This window comes from Pelobates fuscus, chromosome 1, assembly GCF_036172605.1.
Source record: "Pelobates fuscus isolate aPelFus1 chromosome 1, aPelFus1.pri, whole genome shotgun sequence".
Taxonomy (NCBI): Eukaryota; Metazoa; Chordata; class Amphibia; order Anura; family Pelobatidae; genus Pelobates; species Pelobates fuscus.
The window spans coordinates 20,834,717-20,860,260 of NC_086317.1; the positions used below are offsets into that span (position 1 = coordinate 20,834,717).

The window sequence follows — 25,544 nt, forward strand, 5'->3', positions numbered from 1 at the left end:
AATATTTTAATTGGGTTTATTAGACTGAATAAATAATCAAATGTTACCAACTCATAAACCGTAATGTGGCCAAACAAAACAAACTTCGAATAAATGGTATTACTCGTGGTACTCTACTAATTCACAAGCTACGAATGTGCTTAAACAAACAAGCGCATACAAAAGTAGAACATTTAAATTTAAAAATGTGCAGACTTCACAAATGTTATGCAGTAACCAACTAATTAATAATTAATCTGTAGGTTTTATATTTACTTTTATCTGTTAATGCAGTTGTGCCTTGAATGTATTGAATCATAATGTGTTTGTAAGTACAGTGTCCCCAGTTTTCTGAATGATGGGCTGAGTTAGCGTTTTTGTTTGGTCAGACAGAAGTTTCATGTTTTAAATGGTTAAAGGAACACTATAGTCACCTAAATTACTTTAGCTAAATAAAGCAGTTTTAGTGTATAGATCATTCCCCTGCAGTCTCACTGCTCAATTCACTGACATTTAGGAGTTAAATCACTTTGTTTCTGTTTATGCAGCCCTAGCCACACCTCCCCTGGCTATGATTGACAGAGCCTGCATGAAAAAAAAAACTAGTTTCACTTTCAAATAGATGTAATTTACCTTAAATAATTGTATCTCAATCTCTAAATTGAACTTTAATCACATACAGGGGGCTCTTGCAGGGTCTAGCAAGCTATTAACATTGCAGGGGATAAGAAAATCTTAATTAAACAGAACTTGCAATAAAGAAAGCCTAAATAGGGCTCGCTTCACAGGAAGTGTTTATGGAAGGCTGTGCAAGTCACATGCAGGGAGGTGTGACTAGGGTTCATAAACAAAGGGATTTAACTCCTAAATGGCAGAGGATTGAGCAGTGAGGCTGCAGGGGCATGTTCTATACACCAAAACTGCTTCATTAAGCTAAAGTTGTTCAGGTGACTATAGTGTCCCTTTAAATACAATAGCATATGTAATGTTAGTTATTCCGTGTTTAAAGTGACAATCTCATCTAGAGCTGCCGTCCCCCTTTTTTTAATACATTACGGAGGAACAAAGTGTCCAAAATACATTGAACATAAAAACATTCTCACCCCGGACTGATTATAATTTGGAACATATGGAAGAGGAGAGACTGCTATGGAACAAAATAGTGCTTACAGTGTCCCTGTAAGGTAGATAAGGTAGTACATATTTATGTTATATGCCGTGTATGTCGGGACCTACTTTTCACAAGAAGTAGTTACAAATAGAGTAGTACTTATCTATCTACTATCATAGTTCTAAGAAATAAACCGGTTTGGTACGCAATAATGAATAGACGATAACTATTGTTCTCCTTTTCACATACCACATTAAGTGATTCGACACAAGATGTTTATAATACATGTGATCTTCCTTATCTGGCAGAATCAGGTGCATTTATATCAGCTGCAGAGTGCGGGAACGGGGCTGGAGATGCTAAAGCTGTTTATACAATTCAATTTGTATAAATATCATTTACACTTATTGATGCAGGTTGTATTCTTGACAAATTATTGTGTGGTGCTACCATGTTGGTTCTTTATTACTAATAATAATCAATAGTGCAAGACAATTTAAATCTCTGCTCAGTGACCCAGTAGGCTGATACTAATGGAATCAGGTTGGTCTGGTATGCCTAGTGCAACACCCAGGGATGAGGGAGTCTGACTTGAAATGAAGTGCTCAAAACTTGATATAGGCAGAAATTTCACCAAAAAACTGTCTGAAATGCGGAGTATTGTGGTTAACACTGTAAGTCCAGTGTAATGGATCCAGGAGCTTGTTCACTTGAAAAGGGCTTTGTTAGAATTCAGGATAAAAACACAATATTTGTATGTATGGTGTGTATACCTTTAAATCTGTTAAAGGCAGAGTGAATTAGGTACACACCAAAAACTATACTTTGTGCAAAAGAGAAATTGGGATCACTTTCATGCATAGGAAATCAGTATGAGGAACTGTTTCCTATACTGTGATAAATTAGTATGACATTAGTATGTACCGTATTTATTCCAGTATAACGCGCAAAATTTTGTAACGATTTTTAATCTAAAATTAGGGGTGCGCGTTATACTCGAATAAATATTAGCCCAGCAGAAGAGGCAGGGAGTGGGTGCTCCGATAATACCTCCCAAGACCGCCGGGCTCATTACAAGCCCGGCGGTCCTGGGGTGGCGGGCAGCAAGCGTTTACTCACCTCCCTGCAGCTCCTCCAGCTCCCCAGCTCTGACGGCCGCGGGTCTCGCGAGATTTACACTGGGGAGCTGGAGGAGCTGCAGGGAGGTGAGTAAACGCTTGCTGCCCGGCGGTCCTGGGAGGTATTATCGGAGCACCCCCTCCCTCTTCTGCTGGGCTAATATTTATTCGAGTATAACGAGCAACCCTAATTTTAGATTAAAAATCGGTACAAAATTTTATACCGATTTTTAATCGAAAATTAGGGGTGCGCGTTATACACGTGTGCGCGTTATACTCGAATAAATACGGTAATAACACAAAAGTATATGGTGTATACGTCTTTAAATCTGTAGTCACAGAGTGAGCAGAGTATATACCAAATAATATACTTCGTAATACAAAGATATGTTCCTTATAAGGTGGAAATACAGTATAGATGACTGTATTCCATAATGTAGTGAAAAATAAAAATTAGTAAAATCCAATAAAGTTAAAAGTAGTTCAAAATTTATTAGAAAAAACGGCTATGCCAAGGCATTCAAAATGATAAGATATATAAATAAATAAATATAAGTCAGGGACGTTTTGCAAGATTGTTACCAGCACATCTGTGCAGGGATGTATTTACCAAAAGGCAAACAAGGCATTTGCCTAGGGCGGCACTTTCAGAGGGGGCGCCAAAAAACGCCACCCCAAGCTCCCAGGCAAATGCCTTGTTTGCCTCGTGTTCTGGGGCTGTCCACCTTACTGTGAGTGAGTGTAGCTGTCAGTGTGTGTTTGTGAGTGAGTGAGTGAGTGAAAGTGTGTGTGTCTTTTAGTGAGAATGGGTGTGCCTGTGAGTGTTTGTCAGTGTGTGTATGTCATTTTATGTGTATCTGAGAGTGTGTGCCTGTCAGTGAGTGGGAGTGTCAGTGTGTGTCTGTCAGTGAAAGTGTGTGTTGGTTAAACTGTGTGTGCCAATGACTGTTTATCTGTCAGTGAGTGTATGTCAGTGCATGTATCAATGAGGGCATGTGTCTGTCAATCAAAAAAGTGTCTTTGACACGAATTGGGGGGACAAATTTAGATTTTGGGGGTGCCCGAATTTAGTCGTGCCTAGGGCAGCACAAATCCAAAATACACCACTGCATCTGTGTATGTTGATCCGTTTTTGTTATAGGGGCCGATCAGGATGGATGTGGATAGTTTGTTACACTCTCTGCCGGCTGTTCGTGAGGTTGAGGTGCGTCCCAGACCTCACTCTGGGCGATGCACGCTGCTGGCTGGCCAGTCCCCAGGTCTCGGAACACTCTTCGTTGGATGGAAGAAAAATACTGCGGCTGGATCTATGATCTGCGTCCGTACCCTGCTTAATTCTTTGTGGTCTAACGCGTTTCGTGGGTGTCAGCCCCACGTCCTCAGAGACGAGATGAGGATTCTTCGGTGCATCATGGTTTAAGTACAGTTCTAATTGGTGTTAATTGCATTGATTGTTACATTAAACTGTTAATTGTAAACACACAAAAAAAACTTGAATTGTAGACACGTTTGCGGTGTACAGAGTCATTTCAATTCATAAATACAGATAGTAAACACAAATAATGGAAACATTGGAAAAAACATGAGAATTGAAATGACTCTGTACACCGCAAACATGTGTCTACAATTCAAGTTTTATTTGTGTGTTTACAATTAACAGTTTAATGTAACAATCAATGCAATTAACACCAATTAGAACTGTACTTAAACCATGATGCACCGAAGAATCCTCATCTCGTCTCTGAGGAAGTGCGGCTGACACCCACGAAACGCGTTACACCACAAAGAATTAAGCAGGGTACGGACGCAGATCAAAGATCCAGACGCAGTATTTTTCTTCCATCCAACGAAGAGTGTTCCGAGACCTGGGGACCGGCCGGCCAGCAGCGTGCATCACCCAGAGTGAGGTCTGGGACGCACGCCAACCTCACGAACAGCCGGCAGAGAGTGTAACAAACTATCCACATCCATCCTGATCGGCCCCTATAACAAAAACGGAACAACATACACAGATGTGCTGGTAACAATCTTGCAAAACGTCCCTGACTTATATTTATTTATTTATATGCAGTTTTATATATTTTTATATCTTATCATTTTGAATGCCTTGGCATAGTCGTTTTTTCTAATAAATTTTGAACTACTTTTAACTTTATTGGATTTCATTGGATTTTACTAATTTTTATTTTTCACTACATTATGGAATACAGTCATCTATACTGTATTTCCACCTTATAAGGAACATATCTCTGTATTACAAAGTATATTATTTGGTATATACTCTGCTCTCTCTGTGACTACAGATTTAAAGACCTATACACCATATACATTTGTGTTATTACATACTAATGTCATACTAATTTATCACAGTATAGGAAACAGTTCCTCATACTGATTTCCTATGCATGAAAGTGATCCCAATTTCTCTTTTGCACAAAGTATAGTATTTAGTGTGTACCTAATTCACTCTGCCTTTAACAGATTTAAAGGTATACACACCATACATACAAATATTGTGTTTTTATCCTGAATTCTAACAAAGCCCTTTTCAAGTGAACAAGCTCCTGGATCCATTACACTGGACTTACAGTGTTAACCACAATACTCCTGATACTAATGGAAGTCTCAAGTACCCATTTACATATATCATCCTTTATTTATATATTTACTAAAAGGTTTTATTGTTTTGGGATTGTTTTCCATAGTTTTTCATGTTAATTGATTCCCTTATCATTATTGGGGATAGTGCAATTATCGGTTCTGCCGAGTATTAGAGACGATATTCTTCACAATTCTGCTTATCGATATTCGTCTTTACAGATCTTATCGATAACTTACTCGCCTCTCCCAGTAACTGTATGCCGCCAGCCAATAAGGCGCCGTGTTGCGAGCTCACGTCACCCTCCCTGTGGGACAGTAAATAATCTACTGTAATGTACTAGGCTGGCTTACTGAGAGTCATAGGAGTGTGATTGCTGTCAGCATGTTCAGCGCCAGATTTGTTCTATATTTCATTTTTTATGTGAAATAATATCAAGACCCCCAACATATTGAATAAGGGGTAAGATAAACATTGCATGTATCCACTTTTTCATTTATAAGTTAAGCCCCGTTTATCTGTAATTAAGGGTGAGGGACAGAAGGTATTGGTCCACCTGTGTTTTAGAGCTGCTGTTTTTTTTTGTTTTTTTCCGTTTTTATATTATTGAAGCGCTGACTCACATTTATTCCGTTTGCGTTATTTTTGAGCTCCTCTTTTTATTTCATTTAGGATAGAAGCTTGAGCGCCATCATGTGGCAGTTTGCTTCTTCCATTCGTTTGTACCACTACCCAGTGGCCTGTTTCTTTAAAGGGATACGGACAGTCGTAAGGTTTTAAATCGAACTTCCAGCTGTAATTGTACCATCTCTGCTGGCAAGTATGGGACCTGACCTTTAGCTCAGGCCTTAGTCATTGTTTGTTTGTCTCTCGTGTGGTGGTCCAGGTCCACGTGTGCCCACCTTTAGCCTATTTCTGTCTGGCATTGCCAGCTCTTTATGTTCTCTGTGGCTTGTTCCGGTGTGGAATCGTTATTTCTGGACTATCTGTTCCGTTTGCTCTGTAAAAGTTAAGTTAGAAAGACACTATATATTTACAAATATGTGGAGCTTTTAGAATACTTCCCTCTTACTTTGGTGTCACAGTATTTACTGAAATGTAAACAGAGGGGTACTCAGTAGCGCAGGTTAAACCTTATATCATATATGATATCAAATTTTGTATAAAAGCACACTCACAAAGATAGAGCCCTATAATAACCTGGCTCTAGTGTGTATCTCCTTAGGAACCTTTTGGGAGATCCAAACCCCACTTCAGGTAGGTAAATGCTCCAGCTGGTGCCCTCTCAAATGATGTAGTAGAAAATCCAGGTAAAGAATAACAAATGTATTGATATGTAACAAAATAAAATAAAATTAAAGGATATAAAATAAGTAAATAGTAGTCCAAGAATCACCAAAACGCGTTTTGCCGGATGTGGCTTCTTCAGTTGGTGTGTCCAACCTGGCGAAACGCATTTTATTGATTCTTGGACTACTATTTGCTTATTTTATATCCTTTATTTTATTTTGTTACATATCAATACATTTGTTATTCTTGACCTGGACTTGCTACTACATCATTTGGGAGGGCACCAGCTGGAGCATCTTCCTACCTGAAGTGGGGTTTGGATCTCCCAATAAGTTCCTAAGGAGATACTCACTACCTGGCTCAGGTTATTATATGGCTCGCTCTTTGTGAGTGTGCTTTTAGTCCCTGTAATGTAAGCATTGTCGAATTTACAAAACAGCAAATGTTTACATTAAAGGGTTTTACTACAGGACCAATGCACCCAGACCACTTCATTGAGATGAAGCGCTCTGGGTGTCTTAAGTGGTCAAATGAATGTAGAATGTGCCTTCCAAAGGGTACGGCTTATGGCGCGTTCCAGACTTCCTTTTGTACTTGTACCAACGTTTTGTGTTCTCACATTTCAATCTTGATTAGATTGTGGGATCTGCTGTGCCCAGCTTGATAAAAGAAAGAACACGTCTCGTTGCAGAGGAAGTATTTGAAAGTTGTGTCGAAAATTCGACCACAACTGATGTGCAGATATGTTGCTCAAATCTTGAGAAAGTATTACGTAAATAGTTCGTAATAAAATGGAACATTAATATAAACACGTTATAGTGCTTGCACACAATTGCATTATTTACTTGTTCCTAATCCTCACTAGTCTTATTGTGCCCTGCTCCAGGTTTGACTTGAGCCATTCACATCGGTATAGCTGTAACAACCTACCATTACTATAAAGCACAGTAGCTGTATTCCTAGGATGGAAGTTTGTTTGAGCAGAACCCTCTTCACCTCTTGTGTATATAGCAACATTTATTTTGTCTTTCAGGGTTAAATATCTCCACTGTTTAACTGTAAAACGCTTTGTATTTGTTCAAAGTTGTTGTTTTTTTGGAGTTAGAGGGTTTTATTTATTTTTAGTTATTTACAACTGACTTACATTAATTACACAAACTATTCAATTACATGTTTTATAATTTAAAGAGCACAAAAATGGTATTTTAGCATCACCAGCAGTCGTGTGTCGCCCTCGCTGTAGATTTTCATGTCATGTTTTACATAATTTACAGATTTGTCAAAATCCCCCCACATCCCAAACCCAGTTTGCCAATTTTCCAGTAAAACTCTCTGCTGGCCACCAGGGATTTTGCAGAGTCTGGGTGCCTACTGTACCGATACGTACATGTGGATGACTGACTCTGGGATCAATCAATCACACAGCGAGCTAAATGTGCGTGATAGTATTTTGCTGAAACATACGGTGGCTACATACATACAGATTTGTAGTCTATGTCAAAAATTACAAAATCATTTTTATTTAATTTTTTTTACAAGTTAGAACTGTTTACCAAAAATAAATACATTTAACATTCGTCAGCAAAGGATTTTATTTGCACCTCATCTCTACAACATCCTGATTAAAACCCATTTCTAGAGCAGGGGCACCACATGGAAGTCCTCCACCATCACAACCGACTTATCACTCCTTTAGAAAGTGGATATTTCATCTCCCTCGCATGTTCAGCATCTTCAAGAAAGCTTCTCCGAAAGATGGTTTCTTTTTTTTTAGAAGGCATATTAAAATCAATTTATTTTGTTTAGGAAACTTACATATATTTGTAAGATACATTTTATTGTATACATGCGCAGTGTCTACATTCTTTGTCAATCTCTCAGCATTTCCCAGAGTGAGAGACTCGGCCATTTAGATAGACAGACACTAACTAGGTCCCAAAAAAACTGTGTACCAGCAAAGATACAGGTCATTTATACTGCGCTTGGGCAGACACGATTTGCTTATTTTTAATTGAAGCTAAATTGGAAATATACGGTATGTTTAATGCCACTAAAATAAGAACGAACACAAAATATTTAGAAATGGGAAAGTTGTAGTCCACCGCCGTTGGAGAGGTTTAAATTTTTGTCTAGTTAACTATTGCTTGCTTTTGTTATTGTATAAATTCCTGTTCACCTGATTCTTCACAGATAAAATAGACATGAGTATATAAATGGCAGCATATTGATTATTGGGGGGAAAAAAAATTTGGGGGGGGGGGGGGATGTTATGTTTATATGCTTTTACCAAGAATCTGACTGACACTTATCATGATAAATGAATGCAGATCTCTGATAAGGATTCACAATATCACAAATCAGTATCACGTTATCAGCTGAAACTTTGCAGTGGACATAGCAAACGTATGCTTTCAGTCTCTCCAAATATACTTTTATTGAAATGTGCCGGTATATTTTTGCATTTCTGAAGGTGTATATCTTTAGGAATACAAAGAATACCCCTGCTCCATTACATTTTCTTGACAACGGCCTACCTCATTCGTACGTTTGAGCCATTTGAGGTAACTTGTGGCCCAGCTGGAAAATGACTAGTGGAACCAGAACCTTAAGATGGTCAGGAATTGGAAACAAAACCAGACTGGATAAGGAATGCACTGAGGATCTGAAAATACCCCTTAAATAAAATGTGATTAGAAGAGTTTTAAGGATGTTTCACGTTTTTTCTTTGAATTATTATTAATTATTTTTTTTTGCAAAGTGATGGCGTTTGCAATTTCCCTCCTGGAACATGGCAGGCACTTTACAGTAACCTTCCAGTCAACGACATCGCATCATTGTGCAAATTACCAATTACAAGTCTATTCTTGGACAAACAGCCTACTGATTACAGCAGTAATTATTTTAGAAGACGAAAGTGTATATTTCATCTTACCCACAAAATACAAGGATACATTGCATTCCGTACAATTTTATAACATGACAGGAGGCTTCGTATTTGATTAAGTCTCTCTTTACTAGAACTCCACAGCAGCACAGAAAAACAACCAATCAGAAAAAAGTTAGGTACTATAAAACTCCCCTCACCATGCATAATTTCCTCTTTCTTTGCTGCTCTGCAGACAGTACAGGTCAGAGTACCACTGCCTCCTGCTTCTAGTGGGTGGCTTTGGGATTTATTTTGACTTATTTATGATTTATATTTATATTATTCAGTTATCATATTGTGTATTTATTTTTATATTTTATATGTATATACTGTATTTAGTTATATATTATATTATTTTCCTTTTATATATTTTATGTTTATTTCCGTATTTAGTTATTTATTATATATTTTTATAATTATCTTCCTTTTATATATTTAAGGTTTATTAGATTTAGTCATATGTTTCTTGTTTATATATGTATATATACTGTATTTTTATATTTATTATTTATATATTTGACAGTTTGTTTTTTAGTGGCTTTGGGCTTCTGCCCGTTTTTTTCCTCATTGCTCCCCCTGTTTTTGGGGATGTTTCCTTCATGTGGTTTTAGGGGGGTTTCCTGGGGATCCTTTTAGTTTTGCCCCTCTTCCCTTCCCCCCACTCCCTAGCGCCCTCCTATCAGCCCCCGCGGGCTACGGGCGCTCTGCCCGGGGAGGCAGGAGACTAGCCGTTTGGCTGCCTTCTCTGTCTCCCCGAGCTCCAGTGTGAGCATGCCGGTGCCCGGGGTTACTCGCGGTCAGATGCGAGTACCCGGCGGCCGGGTCAGCTCACACACGTGGCCGCCTCGCCGGGGTCGGCTTCTTTGGAGCCACGTGCAGCCGACCGGCGAGAGGGGGGTGCACCTACTCACATCCCCCCCTCCAGCCGGACCGCAGTGTTCTCCTCGCTGGCATTCTGGCTCTGTAACATTATGCATACAGAGCCAGTCTGCCAGTGAGCTCAAGGATAAGCAGAATTAGTTTTTCTGCTAACCAGTTTGTTTTTTTTTGTTTCTATAACAAATAGGGGATACCTGCTTATTGCCGAGTAACTGTGTTTATTTGGTAAATAGGCTTATAGTCAGTAGATAAGTGCCTATCCATCTCTGGAGTCAGAGAGGAGACTCCTCTAGCATGCTATGCTCTGTACATGGCATATCTACAAAGCTAAGCAGACCTGGCTATGGCTCAAACTGGTATGGGAGACCAGTCTATGCTGACACTGATTCAATTCCATCAGATTCTGTGACTTGTAGAATTGGACTATTATTTTTGCCCTATTCCTGATGTTATACCATGGGTAATATAACCTTCTGGCAGCATGCTGATGATGCATACTATGGATGTAGAAATCGGACTGGTCTGCATGCCCATGCGCATACCCTATTCCCAGTTACGTATTGCTCACTACGTCACGTTTCTATGGACGCAGTTTTCACTGGAACATTTTCAGTTTATACCTATTACAATTGTGATACCGCTATTGCCTGCTGGGCATTTAGGGACTACTAGTCCCAGTTATATGTTATTAACACAGTATTATGCTGTCTAAAGGGTTGGAGTCTGGGGGCCCTATGTCACAGGATGCTCTGAGGATCTACGATTTGTTGGGAACTCTACCCAACTCAGAGGTCCCCATTACTCATTCAATACCCATTGTAAAGCGCTGCGGAATTGGATTGCGCTATATAAATAACATATTAATAATAATGTAATAATAATAATACACAACCCAGGATTGGCCTGCTATGTCTGTGCCCCATTGATTGGCCTGCTATGTCTGTGCCCATTAGAACGGCCTGCTATGTCTGTGCCCATTAGAACAGACTGCTATGTCTGTGCCCATTAGAACGGCCTGCTATGTCTGTGCCCATTAGAACGGCCTGCTATGTCTGTGCCCATTAGAACGGCCTGCTATGTCTGTGCCCATAAGAACGGCCTGCTATGTCTGTGCCCATAAGAACGGCCTGCTATGTCTGTGCCCATAAGAACGGCCTGCTATGTCTGTGCCCATAAGAACGGCCTGCTGTGTCTGTGCCCATACGAACGGCCTGCTATGTCTGTGCCCATAAGAACGGCCTGCTATGTCTGTGCCCATAAGAACGGCCTGCTATGTCTGTGCCCATAAGAACGGCCTGCTATGTCTGTGCCCATAAGAACGGCCTGCTATGTCTGTGCCCATAAGAACGGCCTGCTATGTCTGTGCCCATAAGAACGGCCTGCTATGTCTGTGCCCATAAGAACGGCCTGCTATGTCTGTGCCCATAAGAACGGCCTGCTATGTCTGTGCCCATAAGAACGGCCTGCTATGTCTGTGACCATAAGAACGGCCTGCTATGTCTGTGCTCATAAGAACGGCCTGCTATGTCTGTGCCCATAAGAACGGCCTGCTATGTCTGTGCCCATTTAAAGGCCTGCTGTGTCTGTGCCCATTTAAACGGCCTGCTATGTCGGTGCCTATCTGCATGGCCTGCTATGTTGGTGCCTATCTGTATGGCCTGCTATGTCGGTGCCTATCTGTATGGCCTGCTATGTCGGTGCCTATCTGTATGGCCTGCTATGTCGGTGCCTATCTGTATGGCCTGCTATGTCCGTGCCAATTTGCTTGGCCAACTATCCCGTGTCCATTCGTTTGGCCTGCTGGGCCTGTGCCCTTCTGATGGGCCTACTCTATTGGTGCCGAACCCCTTTTAGGCCGCAGACCTGGGGGAATGTCACTGAGGAAATGCCAGTGCCCACCAGTGACATGGATATTGGCAGGTGTCCAGACAAGCACCTTCGCCATACTACCCAAGAGGACACCTGTGTACGACCATCTGAATATGGTGGGTAGGGTGAAGGCCCTAAACCTCATGCCTGAAGGACAGGGTTTCTTATCAGGACCCGGTCATACATCTCCAAGGAGAACTTCGCACAGGCAAGGATCGATGCTCAGACACCTACAGGAGAACGCAGTGTTTTCCTTGTCTTTTACATCTACCTCCGTATCTGCTTCCCGGTATCCTTAGAGGTATCGGTAGTTTTTTCCTGCGTTAGGTTAGCTCCTGGCTCTGTTCAGTGGGGCTTACCTGTCTTACCTTCCGACCTGCTATTTGCCTTCTATCTGAGATAGAATTTACGTATTTTTCTCTTATCTACGTTATTTTTTCGTTTTTCGGGACTTCTTTTTCCTTTCGCTCGGGTCGTCGAGAGGCCTGACTTGACCTCTTCCGACCTCCCGGGCGCTTGTGGATTGCGGAGAACGTCTCCAGCTTTCCTCAGGCTACCAACGGTCATCCTGGACCCCGCGCGCGCGCACGGGATCCGGGCGGTCAGTTGGTAGTTTTCTTTCTCGTTGTTGTTTTTCCCTAGATTGCCATCAGCCTTATGCTGATATTAGTATTTTGGTGTACCCTGCAATTGGTCACCCTGAGTCTCTTGGGACTCTAGTTTGGACCACAGGAGGGTGCGGCCCTCCATCATCTCGATCCAGGGATACTTTATTTTCAGGTACAGAGAGCGAACCACTCTCAGATACAGGACCGGACACTGATTTGTTATTAGAGGGCGCAGCCCTCCCTCAACCTCGGCCAGATATTGTGCTGGATACAGAGGACATGTTTGGAGGACACATTCTCATAGTGAGAACCGGTCACGGAGGTAGACTGGACCGTTTGGTTATTAATGGGCGCGGCCCGCTCAGGCTATCAGCCGGACGCTATCACGTTAATCGATCACATATGTTGAGAGCGCGGCTCTCTCATACACTCGACACTCTACAGTGCCGACCATTTGCTCATCACACAAGACATCGATGACTACATAGAGGGGCGTCCCTCCTGCATTCAACTAGATCTGACGTAGGTGCTACTGATTTCGTTATGGAGGACGGCCTGGTCATGCAAGATATACATATTTAGACTGGATCCCTCTATTTTATCTCCGGTAATGGATCGACTAGATCCGGACCTCTGTACCACACGCGAGAAATACCCACAGAGGTATACAGGGGGAGACTCCCACTTATTTACACACACTCCTGGAGATGGTATGGCTAATGGATGAGCCTCAGGTAGTACGAGAGTACAGGGTTTGGTATATTCTGTACCACATAAGACTGAGAAGTGCTTTCAGTTTTGGATACCCAGACCATTACGAACAAACTGCGCAGACAGTTTCTCTCATATCAAGATGACAGATACGGACACCTTCATGGAGCAGACGGGCACTGCCTTGCTCGGGTAACAAGACTAGAGAAGGCCTACTACCCGGTCTGAAGGTAAACCGTATGCATGGTTCGCATGGCATGACCGGAAACCCCGGTTGTCTTGAGTTCCCCGGTCATTACGATCTTGGGATAAGATGGCAGTACTGCCCCATCTCCTCGGAGCACATACCTGGTGAACAGGGTTCGCAGATGGTGGGCCTTCCATCTATACTCTATATATTCCTCACGGGAGCCGTCTTGTTTGGATTCGCACTAACCCACTTTTTCAACTACCGTCAAGGAGACCTACGAGTCTCTATGGAGGTACCTGGTGTGCCCCAACTCCTACACAGACACCAAAGTCGGGTCACGTCCTACCGCTGGAGTACGGCTCAGGATGGTAGCAGACTCAGACAGAGCTGCCGACATTCTCTAACAGGACGACACATGTTTCGGACGGCTGAAGCTGGACCCTTCTTTTTTCACTATATCTGCTCTCTGGAGTCGCCTGTCATGAGCGAAGGGACTTTACGCCTTGCCTGCGCAGTGGAGAACGCGGGAATCCAAGCAAAGAAGGGAGGTACCCCTCTATAGGGAGACTTTGACTTCAATTATCAAACTCACATTCCTTGTCCTAGGGTCTACTCCATCCCTTTGAATATCTCTGGGATTCTCTATTCCCAGAATAGTCGACCACCGTTCATCCACACAAGTTCAGTTCGGAACCCTGAATGGACATCCTTTGGGAGTCTTTTCTCTACCGCAGCCGAGGATTACACAGTCCATTTGGAATATTGGAATCACTTAGGATACGGCTGGTTTGACCACACCCTTGCCTGCATGTTAACTTATTCTCGGATGAAACATCTCACCGGGTAGGTCAGGAGGGAACGAAAGATCCTACTCGGTTCTATTGTGATATTGGTGGTGGACTTAGGCGCATTCCTTGAGATTGGAGATCTACCTGCAAGGCCACATTGCCGGATGACCCTGGCACGATCGGAGGAGCCACCTTACAGATCAAGAGTTGAGACGTGGTGGCAGTTTTGCTTCTTGCGACCCTAAGTCCGCAAATGACTTTCGACTTTTTACAACTACAGGAAAATGGCTGATAGGTCAGATTGCTAGCCCTTGGACCGACTGCTAGGAAACAGGTCGCAACACTACGTACAATGGATCTATCGGCGTAGGGTGTTTTTTCCGCGTTTGAGATACTTCGTCGGCTGGCATCTTCATTGATCCGTCTTCTGTCGTTTATCGCAGTTGTTAAGTCCAATTGGGATTGCTCTGATATCTCCTGGAATAGGTACCAGCGACACAAACAGCGTTGGATTGGTGAATTGAGCGTTGAAACAGCAAATACGAAGCCTCCTGTCATGTTATAAAATTGTAGATTATGCTAGCTTTAGTGTACCTATAATCTTAATTTTATTAATGACAGGAGGCGAGTATTTCCCACCCATTCTTATCCCTCCCTTGTTCAATGTTAATAGTTTAGATTATCAGGTACGTATGCAACTCTGCTTGTTGTCTCTGCTACCTGTCACTTGTTTCTTATGTCTGTTTTTCATATGTAGAGTTGGGATATCTCATATTAAGGTAAATTTGGTTGTTACACTGGGTGCCTACATGTTTTGTTCGGAGTACATTTCATTGGCTAACCAACCCTTTCGATTCTGTTTTTCTCTCGTTTCAGTTTACAGTCCATCAACACTATCTGGTTTGACAGCTCTTCTCGGATGGCGGACATTGTCATATTCATTGTATCTAGGACTTCGTTTCTTCCCCATTATTTTTTCTGCTTTTTGTTCTGTTTTATCGCAGCTTGAAAGAGGAAATTATGCATGGGGAGGGGAGTTTTATAGTACCTAACTTTTTTCTGATTGGTTGTTTTTCTGTGCTGCTGTGGAGTTCTAGTAAAGAGAGACTTAAGCAAATACTCGCCTCCTGTCATTAATAAAATTAAGATTATAGGTACACTAAAGCTAGCATAATCTACAATTTCTAAAGATACATTGCATTCTGTATCAGTGCAATTTAAATCAACATAAAGAGGATGAATTTTATTATTTAGCATTTTGCAATACCTTGCTGGGTCTCAAGGACATACCCTACGCTCGATTTGTTGACGGTATTAAAGATTGTTCAAAGCAAAGGCAGGCAGACTGCCATACATAAACCTAGTTTGAGCCTCGCAAGTCTGAGAATTTCTAGCTTAACGCAGCTGCTACATCATCCTACCATGTGTTTTGTAAATATAGAATATTTATGAAATACTCATACTAACTGACACAAGTAAAGAGAGGAACTATAGCCTAAACATACACAGGATTATTTTCACAAGGTGACCGTAAGCAAACCTCTTGCTACAAACACAGCCTTTAATGTTTCACCAATGTGAAGCTCATTGTTACAAGGCTTTAATGTCCCTTTAAAGCCTGCGGTCGGCACAGCACCTCTGTTGGGAAACTAGCTAGCATAGTGTCATCGCTCTGTACTACGTTTGCGTTTACTAACTATAATCTGTTGGATGATTCCGCTCTATTGATTGATGTATGATCTGAGAATAGGAGAGCCAATCCAAAGGAAGTCACTCCCTGTTACGTATTGAATCGGTCGCTGGAGGATGGCTATATATTTATGGAAAGTCACAACTCATTCTTATATTGTGTATTTTGATGCAATTGAGTGCATATACAAATTACTGAATAATACACAACAAACACACCACAAGCAATCTGTATATGATATATCAGGGCTGTCAGTCAGCCAGCCAGGACATATTGTTCCAGTTGCCTTATGTCAAATTCAGTGTCAATTTTAAACATATTGCGAGTGTTGCATGAGCACACCACACGCACAATAGGGAAGGCTCTCTCTCTTATACCACTTGCAGGAGCTGTGATATGCACATGCGCATGCTGTGTTCCCATCCCAGTGTGTGTGTGCATTCCCAGAGCAGATCGCAAAGATAGCAACAATCTGCGAAATCTGCGTCCTAAAAAATGGCAACAAAGCGCTGTAATAAAGTGACTATGGCTGTCGGTCCTAATTTTTAAAACTAAAAAAAAATCATAACGATGGAAAAAGAGCAGAAGCAATTGTGTTTAGAAGAAATAAAAATAAAAAAAACTATAGAGTATTGAAGCTGGGAATATTAAAAAAATAATAATTATAATTTCTATTAATGATTTTGCTTGTCAACTGCAACCCATTGAAAATGTCATTTGAATTGTCCAGACATTCCGTGCCTTCCAGATTTAGACCAAACTAAGCTTACTAATGTGGAATTTTAATGTCCGCAGTAACAATATGAAGAAGAGGGGCTAGGCATAGGCGGCTATGAGACTCTTGTGTTAAACCAATCAGATGGTTGGATAGAGAACAAAAGGATGACCCCAGTAGCCTGCTAGCTTCATAGCTTTTACAACGGGCTGTGGAGGTTGTGGTAGTTGGTGTATCCCTTCAAACTGTTTGTTTCCTCTTTGGACTAAATTGACCAAACAAATTATACATACTAAAAGGACACAATAATGGGATATGACAAGTCTATGCATATAGTAATGCTGGGAAGAAATTTCAAATGAATTGAAATACAGATATTTTACTAGATTCTCCAAACCTATTAAGAGGGACTTGTCTAAAATTGTTCCAATATCTTTTTTTTTTTTTATGCATTGTAAGCAGCAAGCATTCACTTTTGAGGAAGAATTTTGGACTTTTATACAGGACTGGTTTTATAGTTTATTATTCACTTTTTACTTATTGTATTAAAGTATATATATTTTTTTAAACTATCCAGTCATTTCTCTTGTCCTCCTTCCTATCTAATACTGCTTTGCTGCTATACCTGGGTCCACTATATCCCGAGGTGGGGATTATTCCGCCTGAAATTCTCCAAACTAGAGCAGGTCGTTGCTCTAGTACAGGGCTTCCCAAACTTTTATGGGCCGAGACCCACTTTTCAAAACGGTAATTTTTCGAGACCCACTTGCTTTTAATGCATATTTTAAAAAGTGAACACCATGGCAATCAGCTTTAGAGGCATACAATTGGCACACCATAGCAATCCGCTTTAGATGCATAAAATTGGCACACCATGGCAATCCGCTTTAGATGCACACAATTGGCACACCATGACAATTACTTTTAGAGGCATAAAACTGGCACACCATGGCAAACCACTTTAGAGGCATACAATTGGCACACTATCCGCTTTAGATGCATACAATTGGCACACCGTGGCAATCAGCTTTACAGGCATACAATTGGCACACCATAGCAATCAGCTTTACAGGCATACTTGGAACATTATGTCAGCTTTAGATGCATACAATTGGCACACTATAGCAATCCGCTCTAGATGCATACAATTGGCACACCATGGCAATCAGCTTTAGATGAATAAAATTGGTACATCATGGCAATCAGTTGTAGATGTATAAACTTGGCACATCCTGGCAACTTTAGGTGCATACAATTGGCACACCATGGCAATCAGTTTTAGAGGCTTACAATTGGCACACCATGGCAACCAGCTTTAGAGGCATAAATTCAGAACATTGTGGCAATCAGTTTTAGAGGCATAACATTGGAACATCATGGCAGCTTTAACTCCTTAAGGACCAAACTTCTGGAATAAAAGGGAATCATGACATGTCACACATGTCATGTGTCCTTAAGGGGTTAAATACATAAACTTGGCACAGCATGGCAATACGCTTTAGGTGCATAAACTTGGCACATCATGGTAATCATGGAGTGAAGGGGTTACATTGGGGGGAGGGCAGGGAGTGAAGGGGTTACATTGGGGAGGGCAGGGAGTGAAGGGGTTACATTGGGGGAGGGGGCAGGGAGTAAAGGGGTTACATTGGGGGGAGAGCAGGGAGTGAAGGGATTACATGGGGGGAGGGCAGGGAGTGAAGGGGTTACATGGGGGGAGGGCAGGGGGTGAAGGGGTTACATGGGGAGGAGGGCAGGGGGTGAAGGGGTTACATTGTGGGGAGGGGGCAGGGAGTGAAGGGGTTACATTGGGGAGGCAGGAAGTGAAGGGGTTACATTGGGGGGAGGGCAGGGGGTGAAGGGGTTACATGGGGGAGGGCAGGGGGTGAAGGGGTTACATGGGGGAGGGCAGGGGGTGAAGGGGTTACATGGGGGGCAGGGAGTGAAGGGGTTACATTGGGGGAGGGCAGGGGGTGAAGGGTTACATGGGGGGAGGGCAGGGAGTGAAGGGGTTACATGGGGGCAGGGAGTGAAGGGGTTACTTGGGGAGGACAGGGGGTAAAGGGGTTACATGGGGGGCAGGGAGTGAAGGGGTTACTTGGGTGAGGACAGGGGGTGAAGGGGTTACATGGGGGGCAGGGGGTGAAGGGGTTACATGGGGGGGGGGCAGGGAGTGAAGGGGTTACATGGGGGCAGGGAGTGAAGGGGTTACTTGGGAGAGGACAAGGGGTGAAGGGGTTACATGGGGGGCAGTGGGTGAAGGGGTTGCAGGGGGTAAAGGGGTTTCATGGGGTGGCAGGGGGTGAAGGGGTTACATGTGGGGAGGGCAGGGGGTGAAGGGGTTACATGGGGGAGGGCAGGGGGTGAAGGGGTTACATGGGGAGGAGGGCAGGGGGTTAAAGGGTTACATGGGGGGAGGGCAGGGAGTGAAGGGGTTACATGGGGGCAGGGAGTGAAGGGGATACATGGGGGCAGGGCAGGGACTGATGGGGTTACATGGGGGGCAGGGCAGGGACTGATGGGGTTACATGGGGGGCAGGGCAGGGGGTGAAGGGGTTACATGGGGGAGGGCAGGGTGTGAAGGGGTTACATGGGGGGCAGGGGGTGAAGGGGTTGCAGGGGGTGAAGGGGTTACATGGGGGGAGGGCAGGGGGTGAAGGGGTTGCAGGGGGTGAAGGGGTTACATGGGGAGGGCTGGGGGTGAAGGGGTTGCAGGGGGTGAAGGGGTTACATGGGGGAGGGCTGGGGGTGAAGGGGTTACATGGGGGAGGGCTGGGGGTGAAGGGGTTGCAGGGGGTGAAGGGGTTACATGGGGAGGGCAGGGGGTGAAGGGGTTGCAGGGGGTGAAGGGGTTACATGGGGGGAGGGCAGGGGGTGAAGAGGTTACATCGGGGCAGGGAGTGAAGGGGTTACATGGGGGCAGGGAGTAAAGGGGTTACTTGGGGGAGGACATGGGGTGAAGGGGTTACATGGGGGCAGGGGGTGAAGGGGTTACATGGGGGGCAGGGGGTGAAGGGGTTACATTGGGGGCAGGGCGTGAAGGGGTTACATGGGGGCAGGGAGTGAAGGGGTTACATGGGGGGGCAGGGGGTGAAGGGGTTACATTGGGGGCAGGGCGTGAAGGGGTTACATGGGGGCAGGGAGTGAAGGGGTTACATGGGGGGGCAGGGGGTGAAGGGGTTACATGGGGGGAGGGCAGGGAGTGAAGGGGTTACATGGGGGCAGGGAGTAAAGGGGTTACTTGGGGGAGGACATGGGGTGAAGGGGTTACATGGGGGGCAGGGGGTGAAGGGGTTACATTGGGGGCAGGGCGTGAAGGGGTTACATGGGGGCAGGGAGTGAAGGGGTTACATGGGGGGGCAGGGGGTGAAGGGGTTACTTGGGAGAGGACAAGGGGTGAAGGGGGTGAAGGGGTTGCAGGGGGTGAAGGGGTTTCAGGGGGTGAAGGGGTTTCATGGGGGGCAGGGGGTTAAGGGGTTACATGCGGGGAGGGCAGGGGGTGAAGGGGTTACATTGGGGGGAGGGCAGGGGGTGAAGGGGTTACATGGGGAGGAGGGCAGGGGGTTAAAGGGTTACATGGGGGAGGGCAGGGAGTGAAGGGGTTACATGGGGGGCAGGGAGTGAAGGGGATACATGGGGCAGGGCAGGGACTGATGGGGTTACATGGGGGGCAGGGCAGGGGGTGAAGGGGTTACATGGGGGAGGGCAGGGGGTGAAGGGGTTACATGGGGAGGAGGGCAGGGGGTTAAAGGGTTACATGGGGGAGGGCAGGGAGTGAAGGGGTTACATGGGGGGCAGGGAGTGAAGGGGATACATGGGGCAGGGCAGGGACTGATGGGGTTACATGGGGGGCAGGGCAGGGGGTGAAGGGGATACATGGGGCAGGGCAGGGACTGATGGGGTTACATGGGGGGCAGGGCAGGGGGTGAAGGGGTTACATGGGGGAGGGCAGGGAGTGATGGGGTTACATGGGGGGAGGGCAGGGGGTGAAGGGGTTACATGGGGGGGCAGGGAGTGAAGGGGTTGCAGGGGGTGAAGGGGTTACATGGGGGGAGGGCAGGGAGTGAAGAGGTTACATGGGGCAGGGAGTGAAGGGGTTACACATGGGGGGCAGGGAGTAAAGGGGTTACTTGGGGAGGGCAGGGAGTGATGGGGTTACATGGGGGAGGGCAGGGGGTGAAGGGGTTACATGGGGGGGCAGGGAGTGAAGGGGTTGCAGGGGGTGAAGGGGTTACATGGGGGAGGGCAGGGAGTGAAGAGGTTACATGGGGCAGGGAGTGAAGGGGTTACACATGGGGGGCAGGGAGTAAAGGGGTTACTTGGGGAGGACAGGGGGTGAAGGGGTTACATGGGGAGCAGGGGGTGAAGGGGTTACATGGGGGGCAGGGGGTGAAGAAGTTACATTGGGGGCAGGGAGTGAAGGGGTTACTTGGGGGGCAGGGGGTGAAGGGGTTACATGGGGGGGCAGGGGGGTGAAGGGGTTACATGGGGGGCAGGGAGTGAAGGGGTTACTTGGGGGAGGACAGGGAGTGAAGGGGTTACATGGGGGGGCAGGGGGTGAAGGGGTTACATGGGGGGCAGGGGGTGAAGGGGTTACATGGGGGGTGGCAGGGGATGTCTGGGGGCTGTGTCCTACCTTCACTGAATTCCCTGGTGGTCCAGTGTCTCCCTGGTGGTCCGGTGGGTTACCTCTCCGGTCTGCAGCCAGTGTAATAAAAGTCTTGCGAGCTCCCACAGTGTTGCCATGGTAACGCTCTGGGAGCTCGTGAGACTCCTATCACACGGTCTGCAGCTCTGCACCCGGCGGAGTTGCAGGCCGGAGCTGCTGGGCAGACTGACTGACGGGAGCCCGGCGGCATACTGGGCAAGCCGCCGGGCTCCCTCCTGGTGTCAGTCTGCCTGACTAGCCGGCGGCCCTGGATGTGTGGGTCAGCGCGACCCACTGGGAATCGCCCTGCGACCCACACTTTGGGAACCGCTGCTCTAGTATATGTAAGTAGGATCATCTACTTTTACTAAAATATTTTATATTTACGTACTATACCATGTGGCGTATTTTACTCTTGTTTTTCATATAACGAATACTTACACCTATAAATTCACCAACGGTCTTGAACCTCAAGAAATCCATAGACGGGGATTATTCCGTCCAAGCTCTTAACACCGAGCTGATATAGCTCCTCAAAGTGTGAGTGTGAATATAACACCTTTGTTCTTGTGGAATTATATCGTTCATACATACTGTACCATTATTTGTATTTTTGTTTCTCTTTTTTTAAGTTACTCCGCTGGCCAGTATTTCTACTAAACGTATGTACATTTTCTGATCTTTAGCGCTGTTCACCTTTCTATTTTATCTGTCCATTTATCACAAGGTAGAGGGAACACCTTGTTGGTGAACTGCTGCTCACCCTTGAGAAGAGAGCGCTTATTACTCTTTTGCATATAAATAATAAATAAAAGTTACCTGCGCTCTCTCCTAAATCCCTATGTATATTTAAACAAATGGACGTTATTAAGTTACTCCATTGGCCATTGGAGGGAATGCCCGCCCGCCATGTCAAGGCAGACCCCTTCAGCTGGGTCCTACACTGACCTTTCACCCTGCTTCCTTGAGCCTCTGGCAAAGATGTCTCTAATGACACAGAGAAGGGTATTTTGTTATATACACCCCTATATACTTATTAACCCTTAATAGGGAACACATAGGATGGGCGGCAGCATTGTAACAAAGCTGTGTGATACAAAAAGTGAATACAAATATAAAAAGATAAGTCCTGCGCTCACTCCCATTACTCCTGGGCGGCAGCAACGACCATAGTACACAGTGCTGCCCACCCCATGTGTTCCCTATTAAGGGTTAATAAGTATATAGGGATGTATGTTGAAGGGACACTCCAGGCACCCAGACCACTTCTGCCCATTGGAGTGGTCTGGGTGCCAACTCCCACTACTCTTAACCATGCAACTGTAATTATTGCAGTTTTTTATAAACTGCAATAATTACCTTGCAGGGTTAACTCCTCCTCTAGTGGCTGTCTACTAGACAGCCACTAGAGGTCACTTCCTGCTCTATAGCACAGCTAGAGCGTCGCTGGACGTTCTCACGCTGTGTGAGGACCTCCAGCGTCGCTCAAATCCCCATAGGAAAGCATTGAAATGATTTTTCAATGCTTTCCTATGGGGAGCGCTAATGCGCATACGCGGTAGAGGAGGAGTGTCGCGGAGGAGGAGACAGCGGCGAGGGACATCGCCGCTGCCTCAGGTAAGTGACTGAAGGGGTTTTCACCCCTTCAGTAACTGGGGATTGGTGGGTGGGAGGGAGATGGACCCTCCAGTGGATCGTTTTCCTGGCGCTGGAGATTCCCTTTAACCCCTTAAGGACACATGACGTGTCTGACACGTCATGATTCCCTTTTATCCCAGAAGTTTGGTCCTTAAGGGGTTAAACAAATACCCCTCTCTGTCTCATTAGAGATATCTTTGCCAGAAGCTCAAGGAAGCAGGGTGAAATGTTGGTGTAGGGCCCACCTGAGGGGGTCTGCCTTGACGTGGCAGGCGGGCATTCCCTCCAATGGCCATTGGAGTAACTAAATAACCTCAATTTGTTTAAATATACATAGGGATTCAAGAGAGAGCACAGGTAATTTTTTCTTTGGTTTTTACCATATGTATTCGCTGATGTGTACTTTGGTCGTTGCGGCCGCCCAGGAGTGATGGGAGTGAGCGCAGGACTTGTCTTTTTGTAATTGTATAAATAATGCATTACATTAAAATAGGCAAAACAAAACAGACAATCAAAATAATAAAGGATTTCACTGTCCAACCAAAGACATAATCAGCAAGTTAAAACAGTCTAATGCTTTTATCTGGGACTTTTTCTTGAAGCTGTAGTAGTTCACATAGCAGCTTTTTGTTTTTTTGCTGTATGTTAAGCAGGATGGAGATAAAGGGGCTCTGACATCACATACACAGGTACAGTAATCCACAATAAGGAAGTATTTTGGTGTGGAGGAGCTCTGACAGAGGAGGCGGGGTTACAATACAGAATACTGTGGGGGGTTCCCACAGACATAAAATCAATATAAGTTGTACTCATGCCTGTGTCTCTGTAAGACTTGTATTGTAAAACACCTGCCTGCTTCCAATGCAGGATCAGCTAACCCTCCGACACCCAAAGGAAAAATTAAAGTGCTTCATAATTCAAAATTAGAGTCTTGTTGTACAAGTGAATAAAAACAGCTGTAGAATGCATATACAAGATGCTTATTTTGCATGAGATATATTTAACTAAGCAATTTTGTGCTTCTAGACTGGAAATGGCACGTTCAATCGAGCCAAACTTTTAAACATTGGTGTGAGAGAGGCCCTACAACTCGATGATTGGGACTGTCTCATCTTACATGACGTGGATCTAGTGCCAGAAAATGATTACAACCTCTACGTCTGTGATGAATATTCACCAAAACATTTGGCTAGTGCAATGGACAAGTTTCACTACAAGTAAGTAATTTGTGTGTTTTGTACTGTGTATCAACGCCAGGATTTTCTGCTTCATATGATCATAATATCTAACTTTGTAGTTACCAATATTAGTACCACAAACAAATATTTTAAAACCCCATATCTCATCCGAGCGTCGTCGCACTTGCAGATGTTTACGGTTTATGCTAATGTAATTTTCTTTTTTCTTTCAACTACCAAACCTTGCCTCACGTTACTACTGTTGGATCAATGCAAGTTAATGCTTAGGAAGCAGGGTAAGGGGCTACCCAGTCACCTAGCCTTGGCACTTCTTTTGGGCGATGAGACACGCAGTCCTGCTCCAGTCTCGCAACTCATAAGAATCCTAGCAACAACATATACCGACTCTGATGCCCCCTTGGTTAGGGGTGACCTCCCTTCTTGAGTGACCTTTATTAATCTTACCTAACTCACACCATCTGATAATGACACTTAATTTGTATGGCCTACTCTTACATATATATCATGTCGTCAATCGTACAATTTTACCACTCTCAAATATATTCCTGTAATGAGCATGCTCTAAGATTGAATTCTGGCATGTATCGCTATCAATCTTAATTTCGGTTTCCGACCCTGCATATGCTGCTTAAACTCAGCCTAGGAAGTCATAGTAGTTTATTCCTTGTGTTCTTATCTTAGGTTAATACCTGATTGTTGACTCCTAGCGTGAAACCCTTGTTTTATATATAACAAATAAATGTGTTTTGTTTTGGCACCTTTAAGGATTCTACCTGTTGATACATGTCTGACTGATGCTGAAGTGTCTATTCATGCCTCTGTTGTACTATATGCACGACAATAATAATTTAGTTCATTCTTAACTGCTCACACTTAAATGGTCACTCTGAGCACGAAAACAACCTCAGCTTAATATTTGTTTTCCTGCTTTTTTGGCAGTATATAGCACTGCCGTCAGCCTCCAGTGTGAGATTAAAGGGATTCTCCAGTGCCATGAAAACAAACCTGCTTTCCTGGCACTGCAGGGTGCTGCAGTGCCCCCCATCCCATGTCGCTCCTCCCCCACCGCTCCTCCCCCACCGATGTCAGCCAGCGGAGGAGACCTAATGCGTATGTGCGGCAATGGCCGCGCGCGCATTAGACCTCCCCATAGGAATGCATTATTTAATGCTTTCCTATGGGGAAAATCTGACGCTGGAGGTCGGTGAGGATGTCCGATAACTGACCAAAGGTCGGTATGGATTCCGGAAGCCCTCTAGTGGCTGTCTGTTAGACACAGAGGACAGACTTAGAGCTGCAATGTGAGCATTATGCAATAAGAGTACAGCACCCAGACCTCTACAATTAGCTGCCTGGAGAGTCCCTTTAAATAAAGAAATTATAGCTTCCCTTTAAGAAAAATATTTTTTGAGAAGTACATTTGGAACCTATTCCAGCAGAATTTTTTGTAAAAGATCCATATATTTAGTAAAATATTTTTATAGCTTACACAAATTCATATTGTGTCCTATTGTGTGCTGTTCTAAGAGGGCTTCTCGGCCGTTTGTTGCTGGGCCGAATTGTGGTGGATCTGCTTGGCTTCTGAACTT

General features: G+C 44.5%; 1 protein-coding gene across 1 annotated transcript in view; it reads left to right on the top strand.

Moving 5' to 3' along the window:
• LOC134601983 (beta-1,4-galactosyltransferase 3-like) overlaps positions 1 to 25,544 on the top strand; it is a 115,272-nt gene that overhangs the window by 62,602 nt on the left and 27,126 nt on the right. The window contains exon 4 of the mRNA XM_063446488.1: positions 23,783 to 23,973. Coding sequence (XP_063302558.1) covers positions 23,783 to 23,973 — 191 coding nt within the window. The remainder of the gene's footprint in view (positions 1 to 23,782; positions 23,974 to 25,544) is intronic.